Consider the following 20045-nt stretch of genomic DNA (forward strand, 5'->3'; position numbering starts at 1 on the left):
CAGTGTTTTTATTCTCAACGAGGTTTAACTTGGTCACTTGAAGGATGTGTACAGTTTTCTCAATTACAATTCTACACAAACCATGTCTGGGGAAAAAAATCGTTTCTGCATTGCACGGCCCACAAAAGGAAAAGATACGCAACGTGACGGAACCGTAACCGGATGTGCCGATTCTGAGTTCAAAGAGAAGTCGACTTACCGACACAAATAAACCACCGGTGCTTAACCGAGTTACGTTTAATCTGTCAAGCCTGCTGACCTACAACACGGCGTGCAACATGCATGTTACCAAACATGTTGTATGACGTAGTTTCAAGGAATTGTCGCGAGATTTCCGAACTTGCCGCGATAGTTGAGTTTCAAGAGTTTTCAGATTCGAACTGAGGTTTAATCCATGTTTTATAATAACAGTGTATATTAAAATGTAGCTTTACTAGTGCAGATGTTTACTCTGTCGTGTAATCACGTTTTACACATGAAATTATGATTTAGAAATTCATACACACTGAGAGAAGATCAATCATTACAATCCTATGACATCATTAAATTTAATTATGCTGCTTTATCACGTGTTTTCGAGGTCTCTGGCCTTCAGAATCAAGTTTAGCCATTTATCTAATTTAAGGGAGTCAAAACATGAATGGCCAACCGGAGCCATAGATAGTGCTGGTACGCCAAGGTCCCATCACTAATCAGTGAGAGACAAATGCTGCACAGGCCAGGATAAACCGTGTGATTTAGTCTGGTGCCGCTTCGTGATTCCATGAACACGCCGTTGGGGTGAAGAGATCTGGTGAGGTTTGGTCCAAAAAACCCTGATGCTAGCAACTCAACTGCATTTACAATTTATTTTGATATGTATGATTACATGTAGAACACAAAATAACAGCACGATTACAAAATGTGTAAATGAATGTACAATATTTTACAAAATTGTCCCTACTCAGTACTCATGTTTCAGTGACAAATCATGACACCACTTAATAATAATAATAAACAATATCCGTCAGTCCAGATCAGGAATGAGTCGTTCACATAGCCGTTGAGACGACTAGATTCACAAAAAGAAATGTTTCACTGTACAAAATATAAGTGCGGCAAATGTCAACCAATCAGTGCCATTTGTTTCCAGCCTCGGATCAGAATTCATGTCTGATGTCTTTGCCCACACTTCATTGCAGTGAATTCATCATAGCCTGGGCCTGCTTGAGCTCTACAGAAACAAACACGCACACACACAGGAACATAGTCAACACAACTTAATTGTGTACATTCAAAATGTTAATACGGAACACGTGAGAGACGATGCAGTACCTGCGAGCAAGACTCTGAACTTGTCAGCAGACACAGCGAAAACAGAAGTCTCGGTGGAGCCCGACGCCGCTCCTTGTAACTCCAGTTTCAGATGTACCATCGGTTCATTCACTTCCCTCAACTCACTGGAGCTCAGAGTATAGTCGACACGCCAGGACACGCCTTTCAGTCGCCCCACTGAAATGCATGTGGAACCCCTGAGTCAGTGTGTTCAGCTTTCAACATCAGATACATTTGTCCTCCTCTTTGAAACAATAAGACAGACTTAAATACTCACGTCTCAGACTCGTCTCTCGTAGTTTGTCTTGTAGTGCATTGTGTTTGTCTTCATACGACTTACAGAGCCCCGTCGTGTGTTCTGAAAGAATAAGTGTGTGTTTCAAGCAAAGTCTTACTTTAGCTGGATTGATACGTGAAGTTTTTTTTCAAAACATCCTTATTGGAAATAAAAACAAACAGAGCATGAAGCAATCAAAAGGCAAAAAATAAGAATAAAATCTATCAAATAAAACATGGTATGGAGAATATACATCAAACATTACATGCAACACAATCACTGTTGAACTAACCTTTAGGCAGACCCAGTTGTTGCAACTCACTAGAAAGAGATTCACTGTCAACATCATGCTTTGCTGCACTGGAGAAAATGAAACTGAGCACTGCCACACTAGCTTTGATGTCTCCACTCTCTGTAAAATAGATTCAGATTATGAATGCATGCTATATATATATATATATATAAAGAACAAAAACACAATTATGACATTGTCAAAGTACTTGAGGACACTTTGTCTGAGCTTTTATCCTTCCATTTGCAGGACTTACAGTGAATAGACTGTACTAGTCTGACTGACCCATCAAAGTGAACCAGCCTTCACTCATTTATGCATGGAACCACCGGTTTATGACGAGCAATGCAGATTCACCACAAGGCACACGATACAGATTTGATTTTACACTGAATATAACATTCACAGTAAACGTTTTCATCAAACAAGAGGAATCATTGTAGATTTAAGAAAGTACCTAAAAATAATCTATTCTAATATTTCTGTGATCATGAAAGAGTTTCCATATCATGCAGTGGTTTTATAACATAGTTATACACAACTAATAACATTATCTTTTAGGGTAGACTTACCGAACTTTGCATCTGCAGTAAGCTTTGTAACCTTGTCATACTAGGGAGAAGACAACACTGATCAGTATCATGAAATCGTGTTGGTTTAAAGACGACTGATTTAGTGGAACTACTTTAAACTCTTACATCAATGCCTTCCCCGAGCAAGTCCTTCAGCACTTGAGCACAGAGGAGCTTCATTTTCACACTTGACTGTTACGTTAGTGGGACAGGAGACACACGCATTAGTATTGAATGAACTTTAAGATTGCATTGATATGGATTTATTGTCGCTTTTTAATTACTCACAATCTTCGCTAATGTGCTGATTTCGGCTAGTACCCAATCTGGACAGTCCAAATCTCCACAGAAACGAAACCGCTAAAAAAAAAAAACAACAACACAGAAGTGTTATTTGCTGTAAAGGAAAGCATTTACATGAGCTATTCATCATTAGAAGCTAGCTTAGCCTGTTAGCTATCTAATAGCTGCGCTACGACACTGTTGAGGTAAAAAATAAAAGATTCAGCGATTTAAATTTCATGCAAATAAAAATATGCTATTGTCAAATTGACGTCTAACTAAGCAAACGTGTGTTTAATATAGCCTTTGTTAAATGTTTACCATGGTAGCAAGTCAGCTGACCAGTGGAAAGATGAACCGGAAGAACTTTACTGCTTCCGCTCATCTAATAGGTAAACGGTAGGGAGGGGCTCCTCCCTCCCTTGACAGGCTCCTTCTGTCTCCTGTCAAGGGAGGACTGAGTGGTCAAATATAATTTTACTAATAATAACACAATTTTTATGACATAATCTTTACCGTCAAACGTGTTAATTTAAACATGTTTTCTTTTCATCACAAGATGTTCATTCACGTCTGATAATTTGGTTTAATTTATCAAGCCACAACCCCCTGAATATTCATTTTATTCACCAATTACTATAATGAAATAACCTTTTTTAATAGCTTTAAGTGAAGTTGAAGGGCCCGTGCATCACCAGTTTATAGCTGAACATTAAACTTTGTCCAGTCGTGATATATTAACATTGACATTCGTGCAGTGGCGCTTAATTTGGCATTAAGCGCTGACGCTGCAGGTCTGTGACTCAGCAAAGGCGCGCTACAGTCTTTAAATAGGCTTGTCGGGAATGCGCAAAGGGGAGATTAAGCGCATCCGAGTGCGTATAGCTGCTCAACCGTATTTTTTAAAATTAACTATATTGGAATAATTTTAGCTACGCAAAATGTACAACGTTAGAAGTAGGACAAAGCGGTGCGTAAATCCACCGTCATCAATTTGACAGGTGCGCCTTGGCGACCGTCTCACCTCCGCGTCGGTTTTAAATGGATCGATTCCGCTTGAAATAGCACGTATGAAGATTTTGAATGTTCCAGTTTTCTTTTACATTTTGAACCATTAAAAATAAAACAAAATAAAATAAAATTAGAGATCGTAGAGACAGAGAGAGAGAGAGGGAGAGAGAGAGAGAGGGAGAGAGAAAGAGAGAGGGAGAGAGAGAGAGAGAGAGAGAGAGAGAGAGAGAGAGCACCGCCTCGTCTGGGCAGGAGCTCTAATAGGCTTATCGCAGAATAAACTCTGCTCTCAAACTGTCACCCACTGATAACAGAATTGCGCTCAGCATGAGGCAGACTGTTTTCCTCCACGTTTGGCTCGCTTGTTTTTCACGCGTCCTTGGTGTCGCCTGGAAGGACACACCGATTTTCGGTTCGGCAGACAATCCGAGAATTCTCATCAAAGGTAACGTTGACTTGACACCTCGTCGACAATTTGATATCTAAGATGAATCGACTCGATATGTGTAGACTGTCAGAAATATCAAGCAGCGCGTTATTCCTGTGTTCTAAACTGACTTCTAGTTGATGCTTCTACCTACAACTTACTCTGGGATGTGAACGCATGCCCACTGCGACCATCCTTCATTCTGATCATTACTTACAGAGATGATGTGTTCCTTTCATCTTCCTGTAGATTCAATCACTGATGGATTTCAATACCAAGTCTATCAGAACCACAGCGTGTTCCTCTATCTTGAAGACTCCGAGGAGATGTATGTTGGAGGGACTGATTTTGTTTTAAAGATTGATGTGGACAGCTATCATATAATAGAGGTGGGTGGCAATAGATCTTTTGCATTTTGGTGATTTCCCCATATACTTTTCGTCACCAAGTTGTTTAATGGTTTATTGATGGGCTCCCAACTTTATTACTGGACACCATTACAGCTGGGGTATAATGAGATGCTGCACTCGAACAGATGGCTGTCACAGACTTTGGGTTATTCAGCGAGTTTGTCACGCAACCACTGACAGATATTCTGTCAACGCCACGATTCGGCTGCAAGTCAGGAGTCGCTGCTGCTTATTAATTCATTGAACGCAATTCAAAAAGCAATTTGATGTGCTACAAATGTTTATTTCATAACCCAGCAATTAATTCAATTTAATTTGCTTAAAGATAATGATTCCAAGTTTTTTTTCAAGAAATTCCATTAAATTCTAACCATATGACAGGCATACATCTTCATTTCACTAATGGATATGGGCAACTGAAGCCATTTCAGTAAAAGGCATTATCCTGAGTGAAAGAGGTTTTGGTTTAGAATGTAAACCTGAGTTTTTTTCTTTTTTTCTTATATCATCCAACTATTTCAGACATTATTCAACCACCAAAAACAGTAGTTTGGGCACTAAGTGCAACATTCTTTATTGGTTAGTGGGTTATAAATAGAAAAAAAATATTTGTAAAACTAGAACTTTGTTCAAGTGAAAACTGGATTAACTGTATTTGTCTAAAAAAATAATTTCACCTTCAGGAATTATCTCTGACAACAACAGAGCAACAGTGCAAAGAGGTCAGTAAATAGAGAGTGATGATTTGTTTCATCAGAAGTGGCTGCTCGTAATCTTTGACTGATCTGTGTACTTGCTTCTGTGTGATGCTAATAACGCAGTCTCTGCAGGGCCCCTGTCAAAATGTCATCACTGTCATCGAGAAGTTTCAGGACAGCCTGTTTGTCTGTGGAACAAATGGACAAAAGCCACAGTGTTGGAAACTTGTGAGTATTTGCACACGTCACTGAATTGCTGTTGTATGCTAATGTCACGACTGTGCGACATGCTGCACTTTTTTGTAGGAAGGTAACTTTAATTGCTTTGGCAGCGCAAACCTAATTAAAGCATGGAGCTGTTTGGAGAAGAAGCTCATTAAACTTTAATTCAAAAGCTGTCTGTAATTTCAGAAGGTCGTCTGTGATAAAATTCTGCCTCTGTTCTGTTGCTGTGCAGTTTTCTCCGGTCAACAACCAGTCTCATGAAATAATAGAGGGGACAGGAATCTCTCCATTCATGCACACTCAGAACTCCTTGTATCTGTCTGTAGGTAAGGTGATAAAAATAGAGCCCATGCTTGTGCGACCATAGACCATAGATGCATGCTCAATAATTAAATATGCCTTTGTACCACTTCTTGTGATGTCCCTCTGCCATTTTTAGAAGGAGATCTATATTCAGCAGCACCTTTAGATACTGATGGAAGTTCATTGCAATTCAGAAGGAAAGCTGGCAGCAGAACCAACGTGTGGATGTATGACAAGTGGGTCACAGGTGGGTCAACAACAGAAGGCCTAGCCTGAAACCCTTAACTCAGGCTGCTCCGCTCACTTCTTGGTGCAACTAAACATATTCTGTACTGACACAACACTGTCTAATGCGAGAATGTTTTCCTCGCTCAGAGCCCACGTTCATCTCTGCATCCTGGGTGAAACGGAAGGAAGACCCTGACAATGAAAAGATTTACATCTTTTTTCGTGAAAAGAACGGCGATGTGAACCCAGAGGCTGACCCCTGGATAACAAAGGTTGCGCGAGTTTGCAAGGTACGCTGGATGTGAGACTCGCCTTATTAGACTGCTGCAAATTATTCCAAAAATCTGTCAAGCTAACAGACATTCAGAAGTGACGTTAGAGTTTTCCAATGACTCCAGCTGGGAAATTCTATGAGAAAAGAATTTGATAGATATGTGCAGCTTTTAAATATTGACATTTTTATTTTTGAGAAGCAAGTACGAGTATCAAAATACCGCCACTCCCGCATACGTTTACGTTGTTTATCAACTGTCATGGTAAAGAACACATTTTGTAATTATGCCATTCATCCATTTTCCGGTAGATGAGACAATCGTCTCATCGCTAAAGCCGCTGTTCTGCTTTGCGGGTCACGGAAGTCTATCCCAGCTTGCTATGGGCGAGAGGCGGGGTACACCCAAGACACATCCCCACACAGAGGCAGACAACGACTCACGCACACATTCACACACTACGGACAATTTGGAGCGATTAAATCAACTAAACTGCTTGTTTTTGGAGGTGGGAGGAAAGCCATACGCAAACAGGGAGAACTCGGCACAAAATGGATTCAAACCTGGTGCCTTCGACACTGCCTGAATAAAGACATGCTGGCAGCGGTGGGATTTGAACCCACGCCACCAAAATGACTGGAGCCTAAATCCAGCACCTTAGACCACTCGGCCACACTACCACATGTTGAAGATGAAAAACATGTATACAGATAGAGAGCGAATGCCAACTCTCAATTCTGATCGGCAGATAGCGTTTGAACGCTTGTTATGGAATAAACACAAACCTGACCCGTGTGCTACTTCAGCTGAATATCCTATGGGAGCGTCTGCTGCGTCTGCTTCTTCCCTGTGGAGTTTAGGAAATAAACAAGGTGAAGCATCACCATCTGTCGGCCTTTGCTTGATGCTGACTTTAATATTTGTTTCAAGGACGACTTCTAAGGCCGGCCTCTATTTACAATTGAATCCATAGAACAGCAGGTTTGATCGAACTCGTTTTATTGGGCTACTACATTATTGTGTGTTGTGATATTATGCAGCTCTGGGACTATAATACTCCAAGGCATAATTAAAGTGTTTAACCAGACTGATGTAATGCAAACATCTGCTGCAGGGAGACCTCGTTTCCTCCATTTGTACCAAACGTCTTCCTGAGGCAGTGCGGCATTATTGTGGTGAAACAAAGGCTTTTCAACAACTTGTTATTTGACACCTGCACACAAGGCTTGTCCAAATAACAAGCTACTGCTTTGTTCTTGATATCATAATATCAGTCGTATCAAATAACCTTTAGTTGGTGAATTTTGATGTGCTAGAAAAGTCAAAGCGATGTCTTCCCGGCACGATTCCTTTGAATTATTTTGCAGGTGGATGAAGGCGGATCAAAAAGATTCTTCCAGAACATGTGGACATCTTTCCTCAAGGCCCGGCTTGTCTGTGGGTTTCCAGAGGAGTCCCTCTATTTCAACCGTCTGCAAGACGTTTATGTGATACATGCTGAGGACTGGCGTGACACCAGAGTCTATGCCCTTTTCACAAGCAGCTGGTGAGACACTTTCCCTTCTCTTAATTGTCAGCATCTAAGCAACAGCAGGGACAACATGCTGACAGGGTAGCATCGAGTGGCGTTTTTAAGCTGTTGTTGTTTCATGGAGTTAAAACATATCCTGGTCTGGAGGGTTTGCTTATGCAGTACGTTGAAACTAACAGCAAAGCTTGCCCAAGTGATAAATGAAGAGAAAGTGAATATTGTATTGTTTGTTTCTGCAAAATGTTTTTTGTCTCCGTCCAACAAAAAAGACAAGATTTAGCCACATTACTTAGTTCCCCACTAACTTTTTGTCTCATATTAGACGATGCATGCTTTCATGATTATTAATTTAAAGGGTTGATTCAGCAAGGTAGAGTTGCACAAGTTGCCTTTTAATCAAAGTAAAACGTTTAGATATCCTGATGTTTCTTTTGCTCAGAGTGGGTCAGGTGGTTCTGCGAAGGGAGGCGAGCGTTGTCCTCCCCAATCGGCCCTCTGCAAGAGTTGGTGTGATTGAAACGGAAATGTAAACCTCTAATGTGGTGTGATAAAGGCGGTTCCCTGTAATGTGTCAGGCATATATAGTTTGAGTGATGGGGTTGCATGAATCTGGTATGTTCCATTTTGTACCCCACCCTCTATGTCCAGCGTAGAAGTCACTCAATCATCCAATAATCACCCAAGCTAAATGCATTTGAAATAAATCATTACTCCGATAGGACAATCTGCAAACAGATTCAGCCAATCAGAGTAAACCATAGCCCTAACTAACTAGTAGGCCTGTACAAAACCGCGCTAGCGTCACTTTTATTGTTTCTCTTGTAGGAACTCGACAGCAGTTTGCATCTATTCTGTAGGAATGATTGAAGAAATATTTGAGAACTCAACTTTCAAGGGATATGACAAAGACGTCCCCAAACCGAGGCCAGGAACGGTGAGGATTTGTTTTGTTGCTATGTTGCTCAGACTTTCATTCTAGTTTCAGCCCTGATGGAACTTGTGACATAAACGGGCGGCGGCATGGAACACATGTGTATCTGCATTACTTACGCCCATGAAATACAGCTCAGTGTTTCCATCACTGGATCCCAATTCTAGTTCTCTTCATGAGATATTTGTGAGTTCAGCCCTGTAGTCAAAGGACACAGAGAAATTCATCATAGATAAGTCTGTCTGAACTATAGTCTTATTTTCCTATTACAGAAATGATCTTGCTTCTTTTAAAGAGAACTCTGTTTGCAGCACGAGGAAAATGTTTGTCTCAGTGTTGCTATCACCAGCTTCAGATGCCTTCAGATTTGTATACTGGGAATGAAATGTTCCCAGTAAGTATGCAGAAAACCTTCCCCCCCCAAAAAACCCCACTTTGTATTTTTCAGTGTGTCAAAAACAGCAGAAGCCTGCCACTGGCCACTGTCAATGTGGTGAAGGATCATCCAGAGATGACTGACTGGGTTCACTCCATTCGTCGTGCATCTCCGTTTTATGTCAGCAGCAACAACTACACCAAGATGGCTGTGGATCGAGTCCAAGCCGCTGACCAGAGCATGCATAGCATTCTGCTGCTATCCACTGGTATGTAGTGGCTCCAAAAAGGTGCACTTTCCAACCGCTCCAAGGTCTTCAATATTTTGTTTGGCTATTTATACGATCTAGTGTTTCCCTGTTGTTCCGGCTTGTATTCATGCATTGTCTACACAATCTCTGTGAGCAACAATGGCCTAAAAATATAGTCGCCAGTCTTGAATTATCAACATTGTGAACAGGCATTTGTGTGTTTTAACAGATTCTGGGAGGATGCACAAAGTATTGGAGGTTGGCTCTAAACCTTTTGTCATCTCTGAAACTCAACTTTCAAGCCGTTCATCCGTACAGTCAATGAAAATTGACTCCAAAAGGGTAACATGGATTTAAATTATTAATAATATGCATATTATTGTTAAATGTGCAGACGTTGCAGCATTGTTTTCTTTTTCTTGTGTTTCTTTCATTTTACCGAAATGTATACAATGTTATATTTTAAGCCACATTAATCAATACTTTATATTCATTCAATCAATTATTTTAAATGGTTTGACAGGGGCCTTGAGGGGTAACAAACCCAAAGAAAATCATTAGCAGATTTTTTTGGATCTGCAGCACAAACTATTGACTCGTGGATCGATTAGCTGCAGAAGATTCAGGAGTTTCCTTCACAAGATGTTTGTGAAGAACAAGAAAAAAACAAATTACAAGATTTTGACTGCATTTTACCCAAATTCCTCAAAAGTTTCTCTCAAGTGCAAAGACAACATTTTTAATATGAAAAATTAGAGACTCCTACAACAAGGAGCAGTCGTTAAAATGGCTTAACGTTAGGTCAAATTCAAAGTTTAGGACTTGGGTACTGGCTTGAGATGCATTTGTTGTAACTTGGGATTTAATATTAATGTTACCGGTAATTAATGGAAATTAATTCATGTTTAAAGTGAAAAGATGTTCTCTTTCTTTGGTCAGAAAAAATTAGTGGTGGGATTTTCAGAGAAAATTTCCACGATTGACCTCCAGAGGTGTCGGGAATACGGCGACACCTGTGAAGACTGTGTTTTGGCCCGGGATCCGTACTGTTCCTGGACGAGGCTTGGATGCTCGCCCACTGTCCTGTAAGCATGAACGAGTCTTTCCCTTTAGTAGACTTGATAGCGACACTAAGCCTTTCCTTACAGCACCATCAAAGAAGGGAGAACGCTGGTCTCTGCATGCTCTTTTGAACATTGCCTTTCTGTAAGGCAGAGATGAATCTTGATTCAGGATAATTAACATTGTTAGAAAGGCAAATATTTCTAACAAAAAATACCAGATTGATGTTGTGATCCCTCACGTGTACTTGCACTTCATAGCTTATGTGTTTTGTCTTTGTCCACAGAGGAGGCATTCAAAGTATTACGGATCAGGACATAAGAGTGTGCATTAAATCAGTTAAAGGTAACGGATTCCTAAAAAGCTGGGATGCTATTTAATATGCAATAAAAGAAGAAACAATTGAGACAATTACGCAAATACGAGTCTCACAAAATGTTTAACCTTGCCCCCCCCCCCCCCATCCTTTCTTGTAGAACCATTGAGCCTTTCAGTGACGCCATCACCAGTGGATCTGAGGACGGTCCACTCGGTCCCTTTGGATGTCCCTTTCTATTTGTCCTGTCCGATAAACTCTTACCACGCCGTCTACACCTGGAAACATGGAAACCAGACCAGTCCGTGTCTGCAAATGCAGTCTAACTGCCTGCACCTCATTTCTGCCATGACGCAAGAGAACTATGGCAACTATGAGTGTATTTCCAAAGAAAGAAACTACACTACAGCCAGGAAGAAATATCAGCTAACAGAGCAAAAGGTCCCCGAGACACAGAACGACGGAAGCCGTCACGCAATCAATGCTGCATCAGCGTTTGTATCGCGGCTATGGGTCAACCTTGGACTGGCTGTAGCAGTGATGGAGTTTAGGGTAAGGTGTCCATAGACCATAGAAACGTTTTAACTCCAACATTTTCTGGCCTTTTTTTTTCTCGCCACTGCAAATGGCTCAGCCAAGAAACAGAAAATCCATCCTGACAATGCTGAAGCTGCGGAAAACTCCCACTGAGCGATGTAAACCTTATTTGTTTTGGCTTTAAAGTGGAAACAAGATTTTTATTTCTTTTTTTAAGGGAAGTGAAAGCCAGAGCAGGAAGGGGTCAGAGTGTTGGTGGGAGAAAGCAGCGGTGTGCGTCAGAAGTAGAGCGCACGCCTTCAAATATGCGAAGAACCAAGTTTGTGTGTGAATCAGCAGATAAGTCGGGAGGATCAGTAAACGGTGTGAATATTTTCCTTCTTCAGAAACCAGGGGGAAGGTGTAGGAGATAAGCAGAAAGAATTCCATCTCCAGGTTGCAACCTGGAAAAGTTGCACAAGCCAAACTGAAACCCAGCAGCAATATGTTGTGATTGTGACTTGAAGTCAGACAGCGCAGTAAACAGCCATTAGGAGTGGCTTGTAATATGGTGAGCACGTGTGAGGAAAGCTAATTAGAGGTTAGGGAAATGTGGCATTCCTGTGTACAATGCACTAATAATAGATTATCGTTAGTGTGTGGGATTGGGCGGAGGCATCCAGCGACCCTTTGAAGTTCCCTGCTGTGTGTAACCGGGTGATTGGAGTTAATTGGGCAGGCAGGTGTGGGAGGGAGCACCTGTGGCCCATTTACCACTGATTGGGGGGGGGCGTATATAGGTGCTTCCCCTCCCTCGTTCCAAGTCCTCATTTGTGTTTTCCCCGTCTCAAAGGCAGGTTGGCCGTAGACTGTCACTGCCGTGTCTCTCCTTTTCTTTTGTTAGTTTTGCTTTTAGAGTGTTAATAAATGATTTGAATCCCTAATGCCGTGCTGGTCATCGCTGTGAGCGGACCTGTGGGTGGGGAAACCCGCTAAAACGAGTCTGGGACCAACGGAACAAATTAAATAGATCTTTAGGTTGCAAGTCCTAAAGTGGCGTTGTCGGCAAAGGTCGGACCGTTTGGCCCCATATTCCTGACGCTACATGTGCTTAACTCATCACAACAGTCAGTGGACAAAAGAGGTGGGTCAGGTTGAGGGAGTGAAAGATTATCATCCCAAAGAAGAAAACATTGAATCCATTGGGGGGGGGGGGGGTTCCAGCATTGCTTCCATTTAACTAAAACAATCATAGAAAGATTTGCAAGAACATTTTTATAAATGTAAACTCAGGGAAACGGGGGATTAAGGTTTGGGAGGAATCTGCCCAGTGGAAGAGAACAAACTGGTTGTTCTGGAGCAGCTGTTTTGAAATCTGTCTTCTTATGGTGAAAGAATGGCATTTTAGGTGTGACATAAAAAATAAATAAGAATGACAGACTCCTCAGAGGCTATACTCGGCCTCAGCGGAGGTTTCACTGCTCCTGCTTATATTAAAGGGAAACTATGCAACTTTCTTTGAACTGTAGCCACTGTTGGTTAGAAATACAGGATCGTGCTAAATGCTCCCAAAAGTAGACAAAGATCAGAATATCCAGCTGAAGTTTCCCAGCATTTGGCTACCCAAATCTCATATTAAACCAGCAGAGCCTGTAGCAGCCGATCCTGAGTGGATTGAATGTTTTGAATTTCATTGGATATTAAGAATTATGCTTTTCATTTGTAAAAGAAGATTATATGTGTATCCTTCATCACAGTCTCACTTTAATCAAGATGACAGCTCAAGTATCTTGAAATGAAACACGATTTATTTATTTGCTGGAAGCGTTCCTCCTCTGTAGGGTTGTTCAGCCTCCCACTCACATTCACACCTACGGTACAATTTAGGGACAGAATTATCTCCACCGCAAGCTGCTGGTGATGAGTGGGCCAGAGAACCTGGACAGAGCCCACACAGACCCAGGGAGGACATGCAGCTCCACACAGAAAAGTTCCAGGTCCTTGGGTGGATGGAACCCGAGACAGCGCTACACAGTGCGCCACCGTGGCTCATACAAAGATTAATTATATATCTATATTATTATTTTATTTTTATTTAAGCAGGGTTTTGATAAAATGTTAACTTATTTTATTATTAAAACTTTGTTTCATACTGGAGATTTTATAAATTAAGGAAGTGTATGTGTTTCTGAACATCTTGTATGTTTTGTTATACTTATATTCTTTAAATTAAATAAATTCCTGTCTCACCTCATCTGCTTACCATCATCACCAAGGCAAACAAAAAGGGGCTGAGAACTGATCCCTGGTGCAGTCCGGCCTCTAGACTAAACTCCACCGTCACTCCTACCGCACACTTTACTGCTGTCGTATTTAAATTATATAAATAATATGGCTGAAAAGCCTTGATATTTTTTTACAGGGAGTCCACTCGTAGATGGTTACGGGGATGCACTAACCATGTGCAGTCTGATGAGTCACAGACTGCAGCATGGAGCACAACATGACAGGTGACCCCGCCTACTTTACACAAGTGTTCCTGTCAGGTCACTCTGAGATTATGGATTCTTCATCTGCAGGTAGAGCGACGCTTGACTGGAGCACCTAGTCTGTTTCATGCTGCCGAGGTAACTCACAGTCCATGTGCAGATGCAAAATACGTTTCCATGGATCTGAGGTTATACATGTTCTGTGTTGTCTGCATGAGTCATGACTTCCACCACACTGTTACATTTAATCCAGAGACACCCTGCTCAAGTGGTAGGATGAAAACAAAAACATAACCAGTGGTGCAGAGGGAACATTTGTGTTTGCCTTCATGTTGGGTTGGGTAAACATTACCAAAAGTAGCACTATCAATGTCCCCACACAAACTATTAGCTGCTCTGATTCTACAGATGGTTTCTCACTGCAATCTAAACCATGATAAGGGTGGCCATAAATACAGCTGTGCTCTGCTATGTGAACAAGAGGACCCTAATCCTCTGAAGACCTGGGCCGCAGTTTACAGCACAATGTTTTCCTGTTGCGACTCAAGGCAGCAAAGGTCCAAGGACTAGTAGCACAAAAGCACAAATCTGTCTGCAGGCAAAATCTTTCTAAGGATTAAAAAGAAATGCACTTAAATATGTACAACATAACACAGATGTTTGACTTTATCAAAAATATGTTACTTATCTTATCTCTGTGAAGTTCTCACTATGAACGTGCTGCAATTATTCAAGAAAATATCGTTGTAGTTGCACCCTTCGGACAATAGAGGTCAGTGTTGTATAACAATACTCCAACCTGGGGTCTGTCTTCACCCGAAGCCCTGGTTCTTCAAGATTGACGCACAAATCTGTTTCAAAGGAAGACTCACGCGCCTGTTTGTACATATATTTGTATATTTATTCCATTAGATTACCTATTTAGGACATTTCACTTGCAAAAATAAATTTCCATCGGCTTTCAGAGTCCATGATATAAAATGCTTTAATTAAATGGACTATAGAGCCCAAAACAAAGGTGGATCCGGGCTTTTAATTTCATTCAGACAGAGAGAAAGCGAGAGTCACAAGCAATAAAATACTTTTCAACTACAAATATTAAGAATGTAAATATTTCAAAGGGGAGAGATTGAGTCGGTCTCTCGAACTTGTGTGTACCTGAACTCCACCAAAAGATGGCGCTATTTGCGCAGGAAAAAGTCCTTAAACACGAGACAAAATAATAACTTGACTTAAATCGCGACACGTTCATTTAAATGTTGTTTGTGACAAATATTCTATATTTTTATACCTCTTCTTGTTTTACCAATTGATTTTACCAATCAGTAATATAATATAAATGATCCCTGAGTGAAGGGAAATCACATGTTGCTGTTTTTCTGCAGCCTCGCAGGGTAACTAAACTTAAAATCTACCAGTGCTTTTGGAACTCTTACAGACAATAACCTGCGGGAACTCGATTCAGGTCAAAGATTAGCATTGGACTGTGGTAATAAATTAATCATCGGGTCTTAAATTATAAATTGCCTTCGAGGGTGGAGTATCCGGAGCTTCTGTATCTTTAATAATGAAGAGAGAGATGGGAGAGGCTGCGCGTTCACGGTGCCTTTTCTCGCTGCGCTGCCGCGGGAACGCGCAGTGGCTCCTCACACACTCGGAGGAGAGGAAAAAGCGCCGACGGACTGCGGAGCGACTCACCGGGAAAAATGTTCACTCCGCCGCCCTGCATCATGAGCTGTCTGCAAAAGTAACGTAACAGGATCCGCAGCATGCGAGGACTGCAGTTTATTTCACCATTAAAGTTGTTCCAGAGGAATCCAAACTCCGACAGTGGTTCATAAGACAAGGGCGTTGAAGTTAATATTGGACAGGTAAGACAGGTTAGTAACTCATGCTTAAATATAGATAGATAAGAAAATAGAAAAAAAAATAAAAAAATCAAGCAGGAAGATGAAAATGTGGCTCGTCCTGTTGATGATGATTCACAATGGCATCCGGGAATATTCCGGTCCTCCGTGTAAAATTGATTTAAAAAAAGTCTGCTACCAATAAATACTTCCTTAAAGTGCAATATATCAATAAGCGACAAAAATTGAACGTTTTCAACATCAGTTTTTATGTATTCGCGTGACTGTGGAAATGCGCTTCGACCCTGAAACTGCTGCAGGACGCAAACACGCGCATTTGTGCACAGCGGGTGTCGGAACCCCCCAAAATACATACTGGCTTCATTCGAAAAGATTTGCATGTAATGTTTGTGGGACAGTTTTTGTTTTTGCTTTCAGCTTCTTGATTTCTGCGAGTTTGTAACGCATTTTTAAGCTGTGTATTAAATATCATCAAGGGCCCTTTAAAAACATTACACACTCGGTAAAACACATCTAAAGTGATATGAGATGCCATTTCTGCTAATGGCCATAATGGATTTTATAGACGTTTTACATTTCCCTAATGTCTGGTTATTGATACTTGCAGGTGGAGAAAATGGCGAGGCGGCTTCTGCAGCTCTTTGCCTTGTGGACTGTGATTGGCGTCGTGCGATGCTGCCCAGAGCTCTGCAGCTGCCAGGATAAATTTTCACATCAGTTTGCTGACTGTGCCTACAAAGAACTGTTGGCGGTGCCCGCGGGTCTCCCCTCCAACGTTACCACTGTGAGCCTTTCTGCCAATAAGATCAAAGTACTGAAAAGTAAGAGCTTCACCGATATCACACAGGTCACCTCCCTCTGGCTGGCCCACAATGAGATAGTTACCATAGAGAAGAGCACACTGGCCCCCCTTGTTCAGCTCCGCAACCTGGACATCAGCCATAACAAAATTGTGAACTTTCCATGGGATGATCTGCACAAGCTCACCGCCCTGCAGCTTCTGAAAATGAACAACAACGAGATGGTGAGCCTTCCAAAGGATGCCTTTTCCACACTTAAAGACCTGAGGTCGCTTCGCATCAACAACAACAAGTTTGCCACTATCGCTCAGGGCACCTTCACTGCTCTCTCCGCCATGTCCCACCTTCAGATTTACAGCAACCCCTTCACTTGCTCCTGCAGCCTGGAGTGGCTGAGGGACTGGATCTCAGAAACTAAGATATCTGTCCCCGAGCCAAATTCGATTGTCTGTGAAACTCCAGAGCACCTGAAGGGGACGCCGGTTACATCGATGCCCAAACTGGACTGTACAGTCCCATCTGTCGCAATAACATACCAGCCCGACATTGAGAGCAAGGAGATCTACGAGGGTTCCATGGTCAACTTAAACTGTGAGACGACAGGAAGTCCTAAACCTCAGGTCAGCTGGGAGGTCACTGCAGGAAATCAGAATTATCTGTTCCCTTTACCATCTGCAGGGGAGATGGTAAAGGGAACAGAAAATTCTGCAGGGGAGATCAATGAGCTGCCAATTAATGACAAAACAACCAACAATAGATTCCTGGTATTTCTAAATGGCACGCTCATCATCTCTCGTATGAGTGAAAAGGAAGACGGGAACTACAGCTGCTCAGCGGTGAATGAGTTAGGAAGAGCAGAGAGCACAGTTAACATAACTATGACAGTCACCCAAAAACATGGCGGCGACCCAAAGCTCGGTCCGACGGTGGACAAGATCCGCCCATCTGGAAAACGGCCCGGAGAGCCCAAGATATCCAAAAACAGTGTCCTCAACTGGAACAAGCCTGGGGAAGATTCAAAGGCCGGTCCTGAGGGTTCCCCAGACAAAGACGACAGCGCTGGGGTTGCAAAGGACCCCTCATTCGGGAGCAAGTGTGGCACGAGGGAAAGCAGTGAATTCATCTCCAACCACGCTTTCAACCTGAGCTTGGACGACCTGAAGCAGTACACGTTTGATTTCGGTGTTATTGCGTTGGAGGTTTCAGAGACGGAGGCCAAAGTGCAGCTGAATCCGCTGCAGCTTCCCAGCAGCAAATCAAACCTTCACCTCAGTCACGCCGGAGACCAGGAAACGGTGAATAAAGAGCCGCTGGGTCTGCTCCAGTCCTCGCCCAGCGGAACCACTCTAGACATGCTCTACCTCTGTGTAAATACAGGCAACGGACACTCCATGGTTCAGTGGTCCAACATAGAGGAGGGGGTTAATGCCTACCGCTTCCATGGTTTACAGCCTGGCACTAATTACACACTGTGCCTCACCTATGGGGGGAAGGACTGCCAAGTGCAAGTCGTCTTTACAACTCGGAAGAAGATCCCCTCCCTCCTCATCATCGTGGTTGTCAGCATTTTCCTACTGGGCCTGGCCACCGTTCCGTTACTGGGGGCCACCTGCTGCCACTTGTTATACAAGTACCAAGGGAAGACCTACAAGCTCATCATGAGGGCTCAGAATCCGGATCAGCTGGAGAAACAAATGGCCGGAGACTTCGATCCCAGGGCGTCTTTCGTGGAGTCTGAGAAAACGTTCAACCCCAGCGACTTGGGCGAGGCCGAGGGGGAGGCCGAGGGAGAGGAAGGAGCCGAAGAGGGAGAGGCTGAAGGGAGCGTAGTGACAGAGTCCATCCCGGGATCCTCGACCAAAACCAACCAGGAGGAGTTTGAAATGGGCTCGGAGTACAGCGACAAGTTGCCCCTGGGGGCAGAGGCGGTCACCATCTCGGAGGAGATCAACGGCAACTACAAGCAGCCAAGCCGCTGAGCTCCGGCGACGCCCGTCAGTATGTTGTACAATAATTTACTGTTAAGTAGCCGACATCAAAGCGGAGGTGAGGCAGCCAATATTACCAGCCTTCTGATCAAATCGATGGATCTCTTTCTTTTTCTGTTTCATGAGATTGATAGAGTCATGTGATATTTATATATCTACTGTAAGGTTAAATTAAGCAACATGTATTTACGGTGCAAGCACAGCTCTATCAGACCTCAAGCCATGAGGAGAGCAGCAAAACGTTCCCTCACTGAGGGACACGCAGATGGGCGCAAATGCGCGCTGTAAATTGAACGTAAGTAAAAAAAATAATAAAAAAAAAGAAAGAAAAGGAATCTCCACTTGGAGAGCACAATATTAAAGTGCCATATGTTTTAAAAACGTTTTGACCAAACTGTCGTCGGGACCATTTCAGTCGCTGCTGTGCGCGTCTGTGGATGAAAGTCCCTGTCGGCTGTCCGGCTGAATCCAGATGCAGACATTTGGCTTCTGCGTTATTGCGCATCGCCGCTCCGCTGTAAATGCGTCTAAAAAAGGGTAAATTAGCGGGTTAATTTCAACAAACTGTTTAGGCTTTAAAACCTCTCTATAAACGCTCCTCTTCCGTGGAATGTCACGCGTAATTCCTGCTGTGGTTTTTATTATTAATGTAGTCTATAGAGGACCGTAGCTGTTATTGTCGATCTGTGATGTAAAGCCATGTGAAATGAAATCATTCTCTCTCTTTTTTTTTTACGACGGTAAGTTTATGTGAAGCTGGAGAAACATCCATCCCGACGGCTTCACCGTCTTTGACGCGTTTCGTGAGTTTTTGTGAAATGTAAGTCGAAACGAAACGCTCGTGACTTTTTAAGGTTTTTTGATATAATTTTATGTACGTGTAATTAATAAAAATACATGAAACCATACAGACGATGTGTTGGATTTATTATTGGGCGAAAAATGTAGAAACTATTTGTATTATTTTCTCAGAAAGTAAACGAAAAAAAATGCCATCGAATTAAACAAATAATAGTTTGAGTTTAAATTAATTCGGTTTGGGTGTTTTATTTTAATTTTTTTGCCTTTTTTCTTTCTTTTCAAAGACGACAAAATATGTGGTGTGTGATTCTGAAGTGCGTTAATCCGATTGAAAACGTCCATCAACACTATTCGCATAAACTATAGCTTTCACTTCCTAAATTAATTTAACCATCAGAATGGAATAATAAAAAAGTCAAAGGAAAACTCTTGTGTCGGTTTTATTTTCACATGCAATCAAAAAGAAAATTCGGCTTTTCTAATTTCCACCTTTTAATTTGAACGTATAGATAAATGCGGAGACAATCGTTGAAATCTTGGCGACTATCAGAAAAGAGTTTAAACTAGAATAATAAAACACTGCTAGCAGAAAGATTGGACTTAAAGATCAACAAATAAATTAGAAAATACAAATTTGTCTGGTGTTTCCTGTTCCATTGTTTTTCACATTATATGTGCACACTTGAAAAAAAAGAAATGCATTTTCTACATAACAACAGATCATTCTGTAAATGAATAAATACAGCTGTTTTGCATATTCATGTCTTTAGTTTGGAGACTACAAATTTGCATCAAGTACATAATAT

At 42.0% G+C, this 20045-nt stretch overlaps 3 protein-coding genes and 1 non-coding gene across 5 annotated transcripts; 2 read left to right on the forward strand and 2 right to left on the reverse strand.

The window, feature by feature from the left end:
* Window positions 1-863: 863 nt before the first annotated feature.
* Window positions 864-4008, reverse strand: commd4 (COMM domain containing 4). Of its 2 annotated transcripts, none has more exons than XM_068739446.1 (8): window positions 3762-4008; window positions 2744-2815; window positions 2582-2647; window positions 2456-2495; window positions 1884-2003; window positions 1592-1672; window positions 1315-1491; window positions 864-1213 (listed from the first exon to the last, which is right to left on the reverse strand). In XM_068739446.1, the coding sequence occupies exons 3-8, from the start codon at window positions 2633-2635 to the stop codon at window positions 1173-1175; spliced, it is 513 nt and encodes a 170-aa protein (XP_068595547.1). In that variant the 5' UTR covers window positions 2636-2647; window positions 2744-2815; window positions 3762-4008; the 3' UTR covers window positions 864-1172. The 2 variants fall into 2 exon arrangements, with proteins under 2 accessions (XP_068595547.1, XP_068595546.1); XM_068739445.1 differs by lacking the exon at window positions 3762-4008 and adding an exon at window positions 3059-3080.
* Window positions 4009-4075: 67 nt separating this feature from the next.
* Window positions 4076-13542, forward strand: sema7a (semaphorin 7A (JohnMiltonHagen blood group)). Its single transcript, XM_068739450.1, has 14 exons — window positions 4076-4193; window positions 4425-4564; window positions 5269-5307; window positions 5416-5511; window positions 5741-5834; window positions 5948-6058; window positions 6187-6329; window positions 7679-7857; window positions 8668-8776; window positions 9222-9417; window positions 9629-9741; window positions 10339-10484; window positions 10748-10806; window positions 10938-13542. The coding sequence occupies exons 1-14, from the start codon at window positions 4076-4078 to the stop codon at window positions 11342-11344; spliced, it is 1950 nt and encodes a 649-aa protein (XP_068595551.1). The 3' UTR covers window positions 11345-13542.
* trnal-uag (transfer RNA leucine (anticodon UAG)) lies at window positions 6910-6991 on the reverse strand. Its single transcript has one exon. It is a non-coding gene; the product is annotated as a tRNA-Leu (tRNA).
* Window positions 13543-16266: 2724 nt separating the features above from the next.
* On the forward strand, window positions 16267-19344 carry islr2 (immunoglobulin superfamily containing leucine-rich repeat 2). Its single transcript, XM_068739655.1, has one exon. The coding sequence runs from the start codon at window positions 16267-16269 to the stop codon at window positions 18427-18429; it is 2163 nt and encodes a 720-aa protein (XP_068595756.1). The 3' UTR covers window positions 18430-19344.
* Window positions 19345-20045: the final 701 nt, after the last annotated feature.

Source organism: Brachionichthys hirsutus, chromosome 5 (genome assembly GCF_040956055.1).
Source record: "Brachionichthys hirsutus isolate HB-005 chromosome 5, CSIRO-AGI_Bhir_v1, whole genome shotgun sequence".
Taxonomy (NCBI): domain Eukaryota; kingdom Metazoa; phylum Chordata; class Actinopteri; order Lophiiformes; family Brachionichthyidae; genus Brachionichthys; species Brachionichthys hirsutus.

Excerpts from the sequence above, each read along its gene's own strand:
- islr2 (XM_068739655.1), top strand. The coding sequence starts at position 16,267 with ATGGCGAGGCGGCTTCTGCAGCTCTTTGCCTTGTGGACTGTGATTGGC.
- commd4 (XM_068739445.1), bottom strand. Across the intron at positions 2,496-2,581 it reads TGCTCGGGGAAGGCATTGAT|TATGACAAGGTTACAAAGCT; the intron begins GTAAGAGTTTAA and ends TCTTCTCCCTAG. Across the intron at positions 1,214-1,314 it reads GTTCAGAGTCTTGCTCGCAG|AGCTCAAGCAGGCCCAGGCT; the intron begins GTACTGCATCGT and ends TTGTTTCTGTAG.
- sema7a (XM_068739450.1), top strand. The coding sequence starts at position 4,076 with ATGAGGCAGACTGTTTTCCTCCACGTTTGGCTCGCTTGTTTTTCACGC. Across the intron at positions 6,059-6,186 it reads GTATGACAAGTGGGTCACAG|AGCCCACGTTCATCTCTGCA; the intron begins GTGGGTCAACAA and ends TTCCTCGCTCAG. Across the intron at positions 10,807-10,937 it reads GTGCATTAAATCAGTTAAAG|AACCATTGAGCCTTTCAGTG; the intron begins GTAACGGATTCC and ends CCTTTCTTGTAG.